The sequence below is a fragment of the Kogia breviceps genome, chromosome 2 (assembly GCF_026419965.1).
Source record: "Kogia breviceps isolate mKogBre1 chromosome 2, mKogBre1 haplotype 1, whole genome shotgun sequence".
NCBI classification, from domain to species: Eukaryota; Metazoa; Chordata; class Mammalia; order Artiodactyla; family Physeteridae; genus Kogia; species Kogia breviceps.
Genome location: NC_081311.1, coordinates 48,288,159 through 48,301,766, shown reverse-complemented (window position 1 = coordinate 48,301,766; position 13,608 = coordinate 48,288,159). Strand labels below are relative to the sequence as shown.

Below are 13,608 nucleotides of genomic sequence, written 5' to 3'. Positions count from 1 at the left end.
TACTTTTTAATTTTAATTTTATTTCTTTCATTTGGCTTAGTTCAGTAGCTCACTGGTTTTCCTCTTCCAGCTCTTGCTCCCTCTCTTGCAGTATACTCTCCAAGTAGCAGCTAGGGATATAGTCAAGGCAGTCTCTTACTCTGCACTTTCCAGTGTCTTCTATCCTACTCTAAGAATTCAGCTATTATGTGGATATGATTACTTAGGTCTGTGTGTGTGTGCACAGAATAAACTCATCCACCTGCTTTAAAAAAAGAAAAAAAAAAAAAGAATTCAGCTATTAGAATCCAGTTCATGAGCCTCTACATGATCTGGCCCCAGGACACAGCACAGTGCCTGGAACATGGTATGTATTTAATATATGTTGAATTAAATCTTTGCATTCTAAGTCTTATCAGAATTTTTTGTGTGTTTGTTTTTGTTGTTGTTGTTAGCATTGTCTTACAGCCACACACACAAAAATAGTAATTCTTTAGACCTAACTGGTTTCTCAGTTTATTGCGGGATATAGAGAGTAAGTTGGAGCTGTCTTGCATGCATTTTAAGGCTCACTTTATTTTATTTTATTTTATTTTTTGGCCACGTTGTGCAGCATGTGGGATCCTAGTTCCCTGACCAGGGATTGAACCTGCGCCCCCTGCATTGGAAGCGCAGAGTCTCAACTGTTGGACTTCCAGGGAAGTCCCTTGCATGCATTTTAGAATAGGCCAGTTTTGTCTAGTAAGGATGGTTAATAAGATTTGTCAGTAAGCAGTACTCAAACGGGTAGGAATAGACTGCTTTGGCTTTTAATCAGATTGTAAAAAAAAAAAACTGTGGTCAGAACTTAGGTTATGCTTTAGATGACCCAAACAGTTCAGAACAGTATTGTTTTGTTTCATATCCCAATATACTAAATGCTCCTCTTATAGTTTCTTATTTTTAAAATAACTTTACTTTATATCTTTCTTTTTTAATCTTATATTTTCTACCTTGATTCTCTTCTTTCAACCATTACAACCTCAGCTTATGCATTACACCCAGATGTTGCTTTTGGGGATCAGGGGCTCTGTTATAATGACAGCATGGTGCTACTCTGTTAGTTTTTTCTGTAGGAGTGATATGTAATAACCAGCTTACTAGCCCGTCAATTTGTTGTTCCTTCCACGAACACTCAGTGAGATTGTGAATTATTTTTGAATGAGTTTATCAGTTACAAAAATTAAGGTTTCAACACTATAATAAACACATAAAAAGGACTAGTTTAAACTTTTAAACTGGAAGTGACCTTAAAAACAGTTATTATTATTTGTTTTTTGTTTTTCTTTTTTAAACTATTGGTTGTTTCTTAAGTATAACAGATGCTAACCAGGCTCTGTGGTAATTTTTTCTTTCTAACTGTTTTTTAAATGAAGCAGCTCTTTTAATATGATCTAGCAATCTGTGAATAGAGTGATGACTTGAATTTTAAGATTAAGCAAATTCATTTTGTTAACATCACATTTTGTTCCATTTTGCAGCTTCTTGGTGAATTTTTGGATGAAGCCATTAAATTAATTGCTTGCCACCATGAGCAGAAGCAAGCGTGACAGCAATTTTTATAGTGTAGAGATTGGAGATTCTACATTCACAGTCCTGAAACGGTATCAGAATTTGAAACCTATAGGTTCAGGAGCCCAAGGAATAGTATGGTAAGTTTTTACTTCCAAAAATTAGGCAAAGAATCATTAACTGCTCTGTTTTCTTCTCGCATAAATTCCTTGGTAAATATTCCTTGGTAAATATTTAGCTTGCCTCAAAAATATTAAAACTATAAAATTTAAATTAAAGCTATAACACGGTAAGTTGTTTTGTTCTAAGATTAATGGCTTTTTTATTATTCATAAAGCATAATTTTATAAATCAGCTCTGTCATCTTTAAGTGTAAATTATGATTAAATACTTGGTCATAAGCCATGTAAAGACATATATGTGTGTCAGGAAAGAATAAGTGGCATGCTTGTTAATTCCATGTATATATTTATTCCCATAGCTAATTGTTTAATAAGAAGTTTCACTTAATCATCACTTTTACACTGTAATGAAATTCTGGTATATCATAAATCTTATTTTACTCTGGGGAATAAAGTCAGCTAATATGTCACTCTGTGTTTCAAAACTCCTATGTATTTTAAAATTGATCTACAAGCTACTTTTTTACAAAAGGCCAAGCAAGGGCTTTATAGATCAGCATAATTCCTTATAAACTGAACATCAAAACACTCTTTGGGACAGTTCTGTTAATAATTTTAGGTTACTAAGTTAGCATAATAAGCTAGTGTTGTAGGAAATTCTAAGCCTCACTCAAGCATAATTATATCTTTATTACCTCTTCTTGAACCAGATTTGTTTTGGAGTCTATTAAAAAATCATAAGTGTTCACAACTCTGCAGTTCTCCCAGGTTCTAGAAAAACTGCATACAGCTCTTGCATATGTACAGAAAGAGACATATGTAGGGCTGTTCTTTGCAGTACCATTTAAAATAGCAAAAATTGGTAATAGCGTCAAATCTATCAGTAGGAGAATAAAAAATAATCATACAATGAAATACTCTACAACATTTAAAATGAACTGGAGCTTATATGTATTGACAAGGATAATCAGACATGTAACGCTGAGTTTAAAAGCAAGATGTAGGGGCTTCTCTGGTGGCGCAGTGGTTGAGCATCTGCCTGCCAATGCAGGGGACACGGGTTCGAGCCCTGGTCTGGGAAGATCCCACATGCCGCGGAGCAACTAGGCCCGTGAGCCACAACTACTGAGCCTGCGCGTCTGGAACCTGTGCTCCGCAACAAGAGAGGCCGCGACAGTGAGAGGCTCTGCTTGCCGCAACTAGACAAAGCCATTGCACAGAAATGAAAACCCAACACACCCAAAAATAAATAAATAAATATTTAAAAAATATAAAAAAATTAAAATAAATTTATTTATTTATTTTTTAAAAAGCAAGATGTAGAATATACATACATTATTATACTGTGTGTGTGTATATATATATATATATATATAGTTTAAAGTATGCAAAACAATACCATATATTTATGTATGCAAATGTATAAAAACATTCATAAACACCAAACTCAGGATAGTACTTACCTCTGAGAACAGAGAGAAGGAAGGGGTCTTTACCTATAATAATATATTTCTTTTAAAAAAGTTCAGAGGAATAATGGTAAAATATTAGAAACAAACAAATTTGTGTAATGGGGACTGTAGCATTTATTCTCTTTTCTGTATTCTTAAAGTAATTTATACTATCACAAACTACAGAAGCTGGGTCATTTTATAAAGCATTATTGGCTGATTGGTTGTCATTTTAACTGATCACAGTTAACCATCCACAAATTAAATTTAAAGAAAATGATGTGGTAATATCAATATGGTAAGAATTCTGAAAGCAAACTCTTGGTTCAGATTCTAACTCTCTGATTTATTAACTTTGTGACTCACATGGCACATTAACTCTTCTAAAGCCTGTTTTCCCACCTAGTATACAGGGTTGTTGTGAGGAATATGTTATTTATAAAATACCTAACAGTATTTAAAAAATACATTATGTTCCTGTACCTTCACTTATCCTCAGACAAGTGCTTTTTGAAATTTGTGTACCAGAATTTTCTTTTTTAATTGCTTTGGAAGGTAACCAACCCCTGTCCTAAGGAATAAATGCCTTCAAAATTGTGCTTATTCCTTCACAAAACATTACTATGAAATAGACAAATAATAATTTGTTTTTTAAACTCACTGTTGTACTACTGTAAGAATCAACCGAAGAACTTAACTTTTTTTTTTAAGGCATTATTTTGGGCCCCAGTTATAGATGGTAAGATTCATTGGGTCTGGATTGGGGCCTCTGAGTCCCCAGGTATTTCTAATTTGTGCACATTTAAGAATCAATAATTATGGGCTTCCCTGGTGGCGCAGTGGTTAAGAATCTGTCTGCCAATGCAGGAGACATGGGTTCGAGCCCTGGTCTGGGAAGATCCCACATGCTGCGGAGCAACTAAACCCGTGAGCCACAACTACTGAGCCTGCGCTCTAGAGCCTTTGAACCACAGGTACTGAAGCCCATGCACCTAGAGCCTGTGCTCCGCAACAAGAGAAGCCACCGCAATGAGAAGCCCACGCACCACAGTGAACAAACACACAATGCAGCCAAAACTTAATTAATTTTTTTAAAAAAGAATCAATAATTAGAAATCTAATTTCTTTGGATACAAAATAGTTCAATCAAATACTTGAATTTTTGTATTTTTAGAGTTTGATATAGCAGATAAAAAATTAATAGGAATGAATTTAACGGTTAAAAATAAAATGCTTTATCTGAAACAGTCAAAACTGTTAATCATTTTATGTGACCCCTAATGTTTTTTGTTTTGCCTTTTTTTTTAATTTGGGAAGAACATATCTGTAAATAATAGCATTTTCTAAGTAAAGATTATAATATGTTTTGGTGTGTATGTATATATATGTATATAGGCAGTAGTTAATGATATATATAGAATGTATAGATGTGTCCTTTTATGCAGTACCAATTTCTTAATACATAATTTCTTCACTATATTTGATATAGTAAGATTGCCACAGAACAAACTCAGGTTTCCAGTTAGGTGAGAGAATAATTTTAATCAGTAATGTGCTGACTTTCAAATTTTATATAAACAGAACTCATCTTTTATTATAGTATGTTAGGTGGTCCAGTATGAGAAGCACAACCTTATGTCTTAGTCTTCTAGTCTCAGCTTTGCTTTTAACTTTCTGGCTGACCTTGGACAAATTACTTAACCTCTCTGGCCCTATATCAGGCAGTGATTAATCCAAATGATTTTTAAAAGCCTCTTTTAATTATAATATTCTATAATTTTAAGACACTTTACCTTACTTGTGCTATACTTTCTTTGACCTGTCATTTGCAAAATGTGCCATTTGGTCAGAGTCATATGGTAGAGGAAGATATGAAGAGTTAATGAGTATAGTGTTATATTTCCCAGAATTATAGATGTTTCGTTAATAGTTATGAAGCAGCTTCTGATGTCCTGAAATCTGGCACTTATATTTATAAATACCTTGATTTTTAATTTCTCCTCTAAAACAAATTTTAAGTGTTTACTTTTTATAAAATAATCTTTCATATAGATGCCTTTATGCACTTTCCTCTTCTGTATTCATTTTGTTGTGTCTAAAGAGGAAGTGATGTACTTATGTAGAATTCTTCAGCAGGTGTTTTGAGTAGAATTTATGACCACATGTATTCTTTATCTTGTCTTTCCTTGGTGTAGATTTGGGGTGAGGGATTCATTTGGGCTCTTAGCTATCTATTGGACCTGAATACTCATTAAACATTTGTGCATTGAGTGCACATTGTATGCCAGGTGGATCTTGGATGACACCCAGTGAACAAGCAGTCTCTTTCTTCACAGTCCATTTTCACTTTTAACCATTAGCATTTTAAGAAACAGTTAACAATGCTGTACACTGTTGGAATATGCTCTAATAGGTATAGAAGAGACATACATGTTGAGCATCAAGGGCTGGAAATTGGTTCAAATTGGTTCTTTCTTTGGAGAAAGTGAGGAATCTACATGAATGTTTCATAAATTCAGTTTTGCAGATTTTTAAGTTTTTGTTGTTTTTGAATTTCTTATTACAGTGCAGCTTATGATGCCATTCTTGAAAGAAATGTTGCAATCAAGAAGCTAAGCCGGCCATTTCAGAATCAAACTCATGCTAAGCGTGCTTACAGAGAGCTAGTTCTTATGAAATGTGTAAATCACAAAAATGTAAGTGAACATTTTAGAAAATTTCTTAAGTATAAATGAAATCAAGATTTGTTCATGAATACATGAATATAAAAATCTTTTAAAATAGTAGGTGCTTTAAATTGTTCTTTTGGATTGAAGCATTGCTCAAAAGGATATATAAATTTTTCTCAACTTTATTAAATTATATTAGAATAAAAATAGCTTATGAAATTAAGATTGTATAATTTTCTGACATTTAATTTGCAAAAGGAGTTTTAAAGAGGTAGATGTTTTAGAACTTTATTTAGGCTTGATCTCATCTTCTGCTTTTTGTTTTCTATTAAGCTGACATTTCAGAAAACTGGAGCCTGAGCACAGAGATGAAATTGTTCCCATTATTCTTTGACATTGGAATTTTATTTAATAATATTGGATAAAGCAGTTTACCAGAAACTTAAAAAAATATTTAAATGGAATTAGTAAAACATTCCTAATTCTATTTCCTAATGATTATAAAGACTTAAACATATGACTTTCACTCCTTTACACTTTTAAAAACTTACATTAAGCATACTGATACTTTTATGATTATTTTAATGGAATGATTTCTCCAAAATGAGAGGAAATAAACTAGGAGTAAATTGTACAAGGGACAGTTTTATGAAGTACTAAACCCAAAGCATCTGACTGGAGATGTGTTGTGGTGTTTGTCCAGAGGGGTTTATAAAGAGCTCAATACTTTCTGATTGAAGAAAACACAATTTACCGCATTTTGAGAGCTAGCTATGCACAAGCCTGTGTGTATTGGAGTTAGTAGATTAGCCCCAAGGGAAAAAAATTATGGAAATTGAGGATTAGATTCCTTTTTGAGGGAGCTTACAGTATTATTTTGTAGACAAAATAAATACATAAAGAGTTAAATATCAGATGTGATAAAGCAGTAAAAGTTTAATTGTCAAATTATGGCAGATGGAATGCAGCCCCACCCATCAGCAGACAAGCAGATTAAAGTTTTACTGAGCTCTGCTCACCACAGCAACACCCAGCTCAACCCACCACCAGTCCCTCCAATCAGGAAACTTGCACAAGCCTCTTAGATAGCTTCATCCACCAGAGGACAGACAGCAGAAGCAAGAAGAACTACAATTCTGTAACCTGTGGAAGGAGAACCGCATTCACAGAAAGACAGACAAAATGAAAAGGCAGAGGACTTTTTACCAGATGAAGGGACAATATAAAACCCCAGAAAACCAACTAAATGAAGTGGAGATAGGCAACCTTCCAGAAAAAGAATTCAGAATCATGATAGTGAAGGTGATCCAGGACCTCAGAAAAAGAATGGAGACAAAGATCGAGAAGATGCAAGAAATGTTTAACAAACACCTAGAAGAATTAAAGAACAAAGAAACAGAGATGAACAATAACTGAAATGAAAAATACACGAGAAGGAATCAATAGCAGAATAACTGAGGCAGAAGAACAGATAAGTGACCTGGAAGACAGAATGTTGGATTCACTGCCATGGAACCGAATAAAGAAAAAAGAATGAAAAGAAAGAAAGACAGCCTAAGAGACCTCTGGGACACTATTAGACACAACAACATTCTCATTATAGGGGTCCCAGAACGAGAAGAGAGAAAGGACCTGAGAAAATATTTGAAGAGATTATAGTCAAAAACTTCTCTAACACGGGAAAGGAAATAGCCACCCAAGTCCAGGAAGCACAGAGAGTCCAAGGCAGGATAAACCCAAGGAGAAACACGCCGAGACACATAGTAATCAAATTGACGAAAATTAAAGACAAAGAAAAATTATTGAAAGCAACAAGGGAAAAACTACATATAACATACAAGGGAACTCCCATAAGGTTAACAGCTGATTTCTCAGCAGAAACTCTACACGCCAGAAGGGAGTGGCATGATATATTTAAAGTGATGAAAGGGAAGAACCTACAACCAAGATTACTCTACCTGGCAAGGAACTCATTCAGATTCAAAGGAGAAATCAAAAGCTTTACAGACAAGCAAAAGCTAAGACAATTCAGCACCACCAAACCAGCTCTACAACAAATGCTAAAGGAACTTCTCTAAGTGGGAAACACAGAGAAGAAAAGGACCTACAAAAACAAACCCATAACAATTAAGAAAATGGTAATAGGAACATACATATCGATAATTTCCTTAAACGTGAATGGATTAAATGCTCCAACCAAAAGACACAGACTGGCTGAATGGATACAAAAATAAGACCCATATATATGCTGTCTACAAGAGACCCACTTCAGACCTAGGTACACGTACAGACTGAAAGTGAAGGGATGGAAAAAGATATTCCATGCAAATGGAAATCAAAAGAAAGCTGGAGTAGGAATACTCATATCAGATAAAATAGACTTGAAAATAAAGAACGTTATAAGAGACAAGGAAGGACACTACGTAATGATCAAGGGATCAATCCAAGAAGAAGATATAACAATTATAAATATATATGCATCCAACATAGGAGCACCTCAATACATTAGGCAACTGCTAACAGCTATAAAAGAGGAAATCAACAGTAACACAGTAATAGTGGGGGACTTTAACACCTCACTTACACCAATGAACAGATCATCCAGACAGAAAATTAATAAGGAAACATAAACTTTAAATGACACAATAGACCAGATAGATTGAATTAATATTTTTAGGATATTCTATCCAATAACAGCAGATTACACTTCTTAAGTGCCCACGGAACATTCTCCAGGATAGATCACATACTGGGTCACAAGTCAAGCCTCAGTAAATTAAAGAAAATTGAAATCATATCAAGCATCTTTTCTGACCACAACGCTATGAGATTAGAAATCAATTACAGGGAAAAAACCCTAAAGAACACAGACACATGGAGGCTAAACAGTACGTTACTAAATAACCAAGAGATCACTGAAGAAATCAAAGATGAAATCAAAAAATACCTAAAGACAAATGACAACAAAAACACGACGATCCAAAACCTATGGGATACAGCAAAACCAGTTCCAAGAGGGAAGTTTATAGCAATATAAACCTACCTCAAGAAACAAGAAAAATCTCAAATAAACAATCTAACCTTACACCTAAAGGAACTGGATAAAGAAGAATAAACAAAACCCAAAGTTAGTAGAAGGAAAGAAATCATAAAGATCAGAGCAGAAATAAATGAAATAGAAACAAAGAACAAAATAGCAAAGATCAATAAAACTAAAAGCTAGTTCCTTGAGAAGATAAACAAAATTGATAAACCGTGAGCCAAACTCATCAAGAAAAAGAGGGAGAGGACTCAAATCAATAAAATTATAAATGAAAAAGGAGAAGTTACAGTAGACACCGCAGAAATACAAAGCGTCCAAAGAGACTACTACAAGCAACTGTATGCCAATGAAATGGACAACCTGGAAGAAATGGACAAATTATTAGAAAGGTACAATCTCCCAAGACTGAACCAGGAAGAAATAGAAAATATGAACAGACCAATCACCATCACTGAAATTGAAACTGTTATTAAAAATCTTCCAACAAACAAAAGTCCAGGACCAGATGGCTTCACAGGTGAATTCTATCAAACATTTAGAGAAGAGATAACACCCATCCTTCTCAACTCTTCCAAACAATTGCAGAGAAGGGAACACTCCCAAACTCATTCTATGAGGCCACCATCACCCTGATACCAAAACCAGACAAAGATACTACAAAAAAAGAAAATTACAGACCAATATCACTGATGAATATAGATGCAAAAATCCTCAACAAAATACGAGCAAACAGATTACAACAACACATTGAAAGGATCATACACCATGATCAAGTGGGATTTATCCCAGGGATGCGAGGATTCTTCAGTATATGCAAATCAATCAATGTGATGCACCATATTAACAAATTGAAGAATAAAAACCATATGATCATCTCAATAGATGCAGAAAAAGCTTTTGACAAAATTCAACACCCATTTATGATAAAAATTCTCCAAAACGTGGGCATAGAGGGAACCTTCCTCACCATAATAAAGGCCATATATTACAAACCCACAGCAAACATCATTCTCAATGGTGAAAAACTGAAAGTATTTCGTCTAAGATCAGGAACAAGACAAGGATGTCCACTCTCACCTCTATTATTCACCATGGTTTTGGAAGTCCTAGCCATGGCAATCAGAGAAGAAAAAGAAATAAAAGGAATACAAATTGGAACAGAAGAAGTAAAACTGTCACTTTTTGCAGATGACATGATACTATACATAGATAATCCTAAAGATGCCACCAGAAAACTAGAGCTAATCAATGAATCTGGTAGAGTAGCAGGATACAAAATTAATGCACAGAAATCTCTTGCATTCCTATACACTAATGATATAAAATCTGAAAGGGAAATTAAGGAAACACTCCCATTTACCATTGCAACAAAAGGAATAAAATACCTAGGAATAAACCTACCTAAGGAGGCAAAAAACCTGTGTGCAGAAAACTAAGACACTGATGAAAGAAATTAAAGACGATACAAACAGATGGAGAGATATACCATGTTCTTGCATTGGAAGAATCAGTATTGTGAAAATGACTGTACTACCCAAAGCAATCTACAGATTCAGTGCAATCCCTATCAAATTACTGATGGCATTTTTTACAGAACTAGAACAAAAAAATCTTAAAATTTGTATGGAAACACAAAAGACTCTGAACAGCCAAAGCAGTCTTGAGGGGAAAAAAAAGAATCTGGAGGAATCAGACTCCCTGACTTCAGACTATGCTACAAAGCTACAGTAATCAAGACAATGTGGTACTGGCACAAAAACAGAAATATAGATTAATGGAACGGGATAGAAAGCCCAGAGATAAACCCACACACCTATGGTCAACTAATCTATGACAAAGGAGGCAAGGATATACAATGGAGAAAAGACAGTCTCTTCAATAAGTGGTGCTGGGAAAACTGGGCAGCTACATGTAAAAGAATTAAATTAGAACACTCCCTAACACCAAACACAAAAATAAACTCAAAATGGATTAGAGACCTAAATGTAAGACTGGACACTATAAAACTCTTAGAGGAAAACATAGGAAGAACAGTCTTTGACGTAAATCACAGCAGGATCATTTTTGATCCACCTCCTAGAATAATGGAAATAAAAACAAAAATAAACAAATGGGACCTAATGAAACTTTAAAACTTTTGCAAAGCAAAGGAAACTACAAACAAGACGAAAAGACAACCCTCAGAATGGGAGAAAATATTTGCAAACAAATTAACGGACAAAGTATAAACAGCTCATGCAGCTCAATATTAAAGAAACAAACAACCCAATCAAAAAATGGGCTGAAGACCTAAATAGAGATCTCTCCAAAGAAGACATACAGATGGCCAAGAAGCACATGAAAAGCTGCTCAACATCACTATTAGAGAAATGCAAATCAAAACTACAATGAGGTATCACCTCACATCAGAAAAAATACGAACAACAAATGCTGGAGAGGGTGTGGAGAAAAGGGAACCCTCTTGCACTGTTGGTGGGAATGTAAATTGATATAGCCACTATGGGGAACAGTATGGAGGTTCCTTAGAAAACCAAAAGTAGAATTACCATATGACCCAGTAATCCCACTACTGGGCATATAGCAAGAGAAAACCATAATTCAGAAAGACACATGCACCCCAAAGTTTGTTGCAACATTATTTACAATAGCCAGGTCATGGAAGCAACCTAAATGCCCATTGACAGACGAATGGATAAAGAAGATATGGTACATATATACAATGGAATATTACTCAGCCATAAAAGGGAACAAAATTTGGTCATTTGTAGAGATGTGGTTGACTCTAGAGACTGTCATACGGAGTGAAGTCAGAAAGAGAAAACCAAATATCGTATATTAACGCATATATGTGGAACCTAGAAAAATGGTACAGATGAACCGGTTTGCATGGCAGAAATAGAGACACAGCTGTAGAGGACAAACGTATGGACACCAAGGGGGGAAAGTGGCAGGGTGGGTGTGATGAATTGGGAGATTGGGATTGACATGTATACACTAATATGTATAAAATGGATAACTAATAAGAACCTGCTGTATAAAAAATTAAATAAAATTCAAAAAAAATTATGGCAGATGGAAAATAAGTGTTGAGATTTAAGGAGAAAGAAGATTGTTGTGAGCTTTAATGAAATGGGACAGCTTTGGGGAAGGGTGGACCTAGACTATTTCTTAAAGATGGGGTAAAAATTGGGTTATTGAAGGAAGGGAACCTCCCAGAGAGGAAGAATAGTATTTAAAAAGAGGCATAGAGACAATCACCGAACTCATGTTAAGTAATCTTATCATAATATTTCTGTCGGCGATTGCATTTAAAATATCAATGTATGTGTGTATATAGAGAAAGAAATCTGTTTGAAAAGTAAAATTTATATATAATATATGTAATCAGAGATACATATGTTATATATACATATGTGAGATGTATGACGTATTTTTCCTTATCCACAGAATTCAGCTACCATGTATATATAAATAAACTTATTTTATTAACCAGAAAAATAAAAGGCATAGAGATAAAGATTACAGTCAGTCAGTGATCGGGAAGAAGTTGCGTCAGCCATTCTTGTTCTAGATGGGAGCCAAGTATGTTGCTTGTCAAGATTTTGCTGGTGGCCTCCTGCCCTGGAATAGAACTGCTCGTACCCCTTGGAGCCTGTTTCGTGGCAGTGTCGTGGTGGCATTACCTTGGTTTTGCATTGGGGAGAGACGGCCAGTGACACCTACCTCCTGAGCCTGGGTGACTGCAAAGAAAGATGGTTCTGTCAACTAAATGGAGGGCATGGAAAGCTTGTTTCACATGATTAACCCTTTAGTGGAGGTGGCACAGATTCATCCAGGTAATACCCTTGGCACCTAGAAGAGTGCTTGCACGGAATAGGTGCTCAAAACATAACTTGTTCAGTGAATGAATGTGAATAAAGATAGGGAAAAGAGGAATGGTAATGGAATTTTTCCACTCCCTGATGGATGGATGCTTTTGTAATATCTTGCCTTTTTGTGCAAATTATCTCTTCATTGGTCTAAACATCTCTGGTTTTTCCCGTTCCCTTCTTCTTTATTTTTTAATTGAGATAAAATAAAATAACAATAAAACTTACTATTGTAACCATTTTTAAATGTACAATTCAGTAGTACTAAGTACATTCATATTGTGCATTTTCCACTCTTTTCATAGATGGTTTTGAGTTTCCTTTTCAACTTGGTCACTTATCTCTGAATGCACTTGGATATGTCACCTGGTACACAGTACTGCATGTCTGATTGAATCCTCTGAGGAGCTGAGGCATGTCATCTCTTGACTGGACATTGTAATCCTGTTTGGAAATCTGGTCACCATTTGACTCACATTATCTAATAAGCAAGTTATTCTTTGTTATAGACTAGCTAACAGGTCTTTCCCATTCTTTAGAATAGTACTTTCTATATCTCCTTATTCAGTTTCATATGTGAAATCTGGCTCCTCTTACTAGACTGTTGGGGATTGCTTTCTTCTTTGTTCTGATTTTTCACTTGTTGGCTTCACTTACCAGTTTTGCTCAGGATGCCTTCATAATAGTTAGATTAGTTCATTAGCAACCTGCAAAAATTATATCTCTAACTATAAAAATTGCCCATATTTCCCAATTCTTCAACCTATTCACAAGGATATTGTTATTAGTGACATTTTCAAAAATGCCTTTTTGAAATCTTCATATATTGTATCTGGTTGCATTTCTCTGATATGCTGCTGTTCTTTGTTTTTACTATTGCTGCTGTTGTTTTTATTCACAGAAGTATAAAGTTTCCCAGTGAAT

The 13,608-nt window shown here is 34.8% G+C and overlaps 1 protein-coding gene across 7 annotated transcripts in view; it reads left to right on the top strand.

The window, feature by feature from the left end:
- MAPK8 (mitogen-activated protein kinase 8) overlaps positions 1-13,608 on the top strand; it is a 105,751-nt gene that overhangs the window by 62,349 nt on the left and 29,794 nt on the right. For 5 of the 7 annotated variants that reach the window (XM_067025204.1, XM_059051978.2, XM_067025205.1 and 2 more), the window contains exons 2-3: positions 1,500-1,670; positions 5,670-5,799. In XM_067025204.1, coding sequence (XP_066881305.1) covers positions 1,549-1,670; positions 5,670-5,799 — 252 coding nt within the window. In that variant the 5' untranslated portion in view covers positions 1,500-1,548. Of the gene's footprint in view, positions 1-1,499; positions 1,671-5,669; positions 5,800-10,831; positions 12,652-13,028; positions 13,098-13,608 lie in introns of those variants that run through there. The other 2 variants (XM_067025206.1, XM_067025207.1) reach the window with 2 other exon arrangements.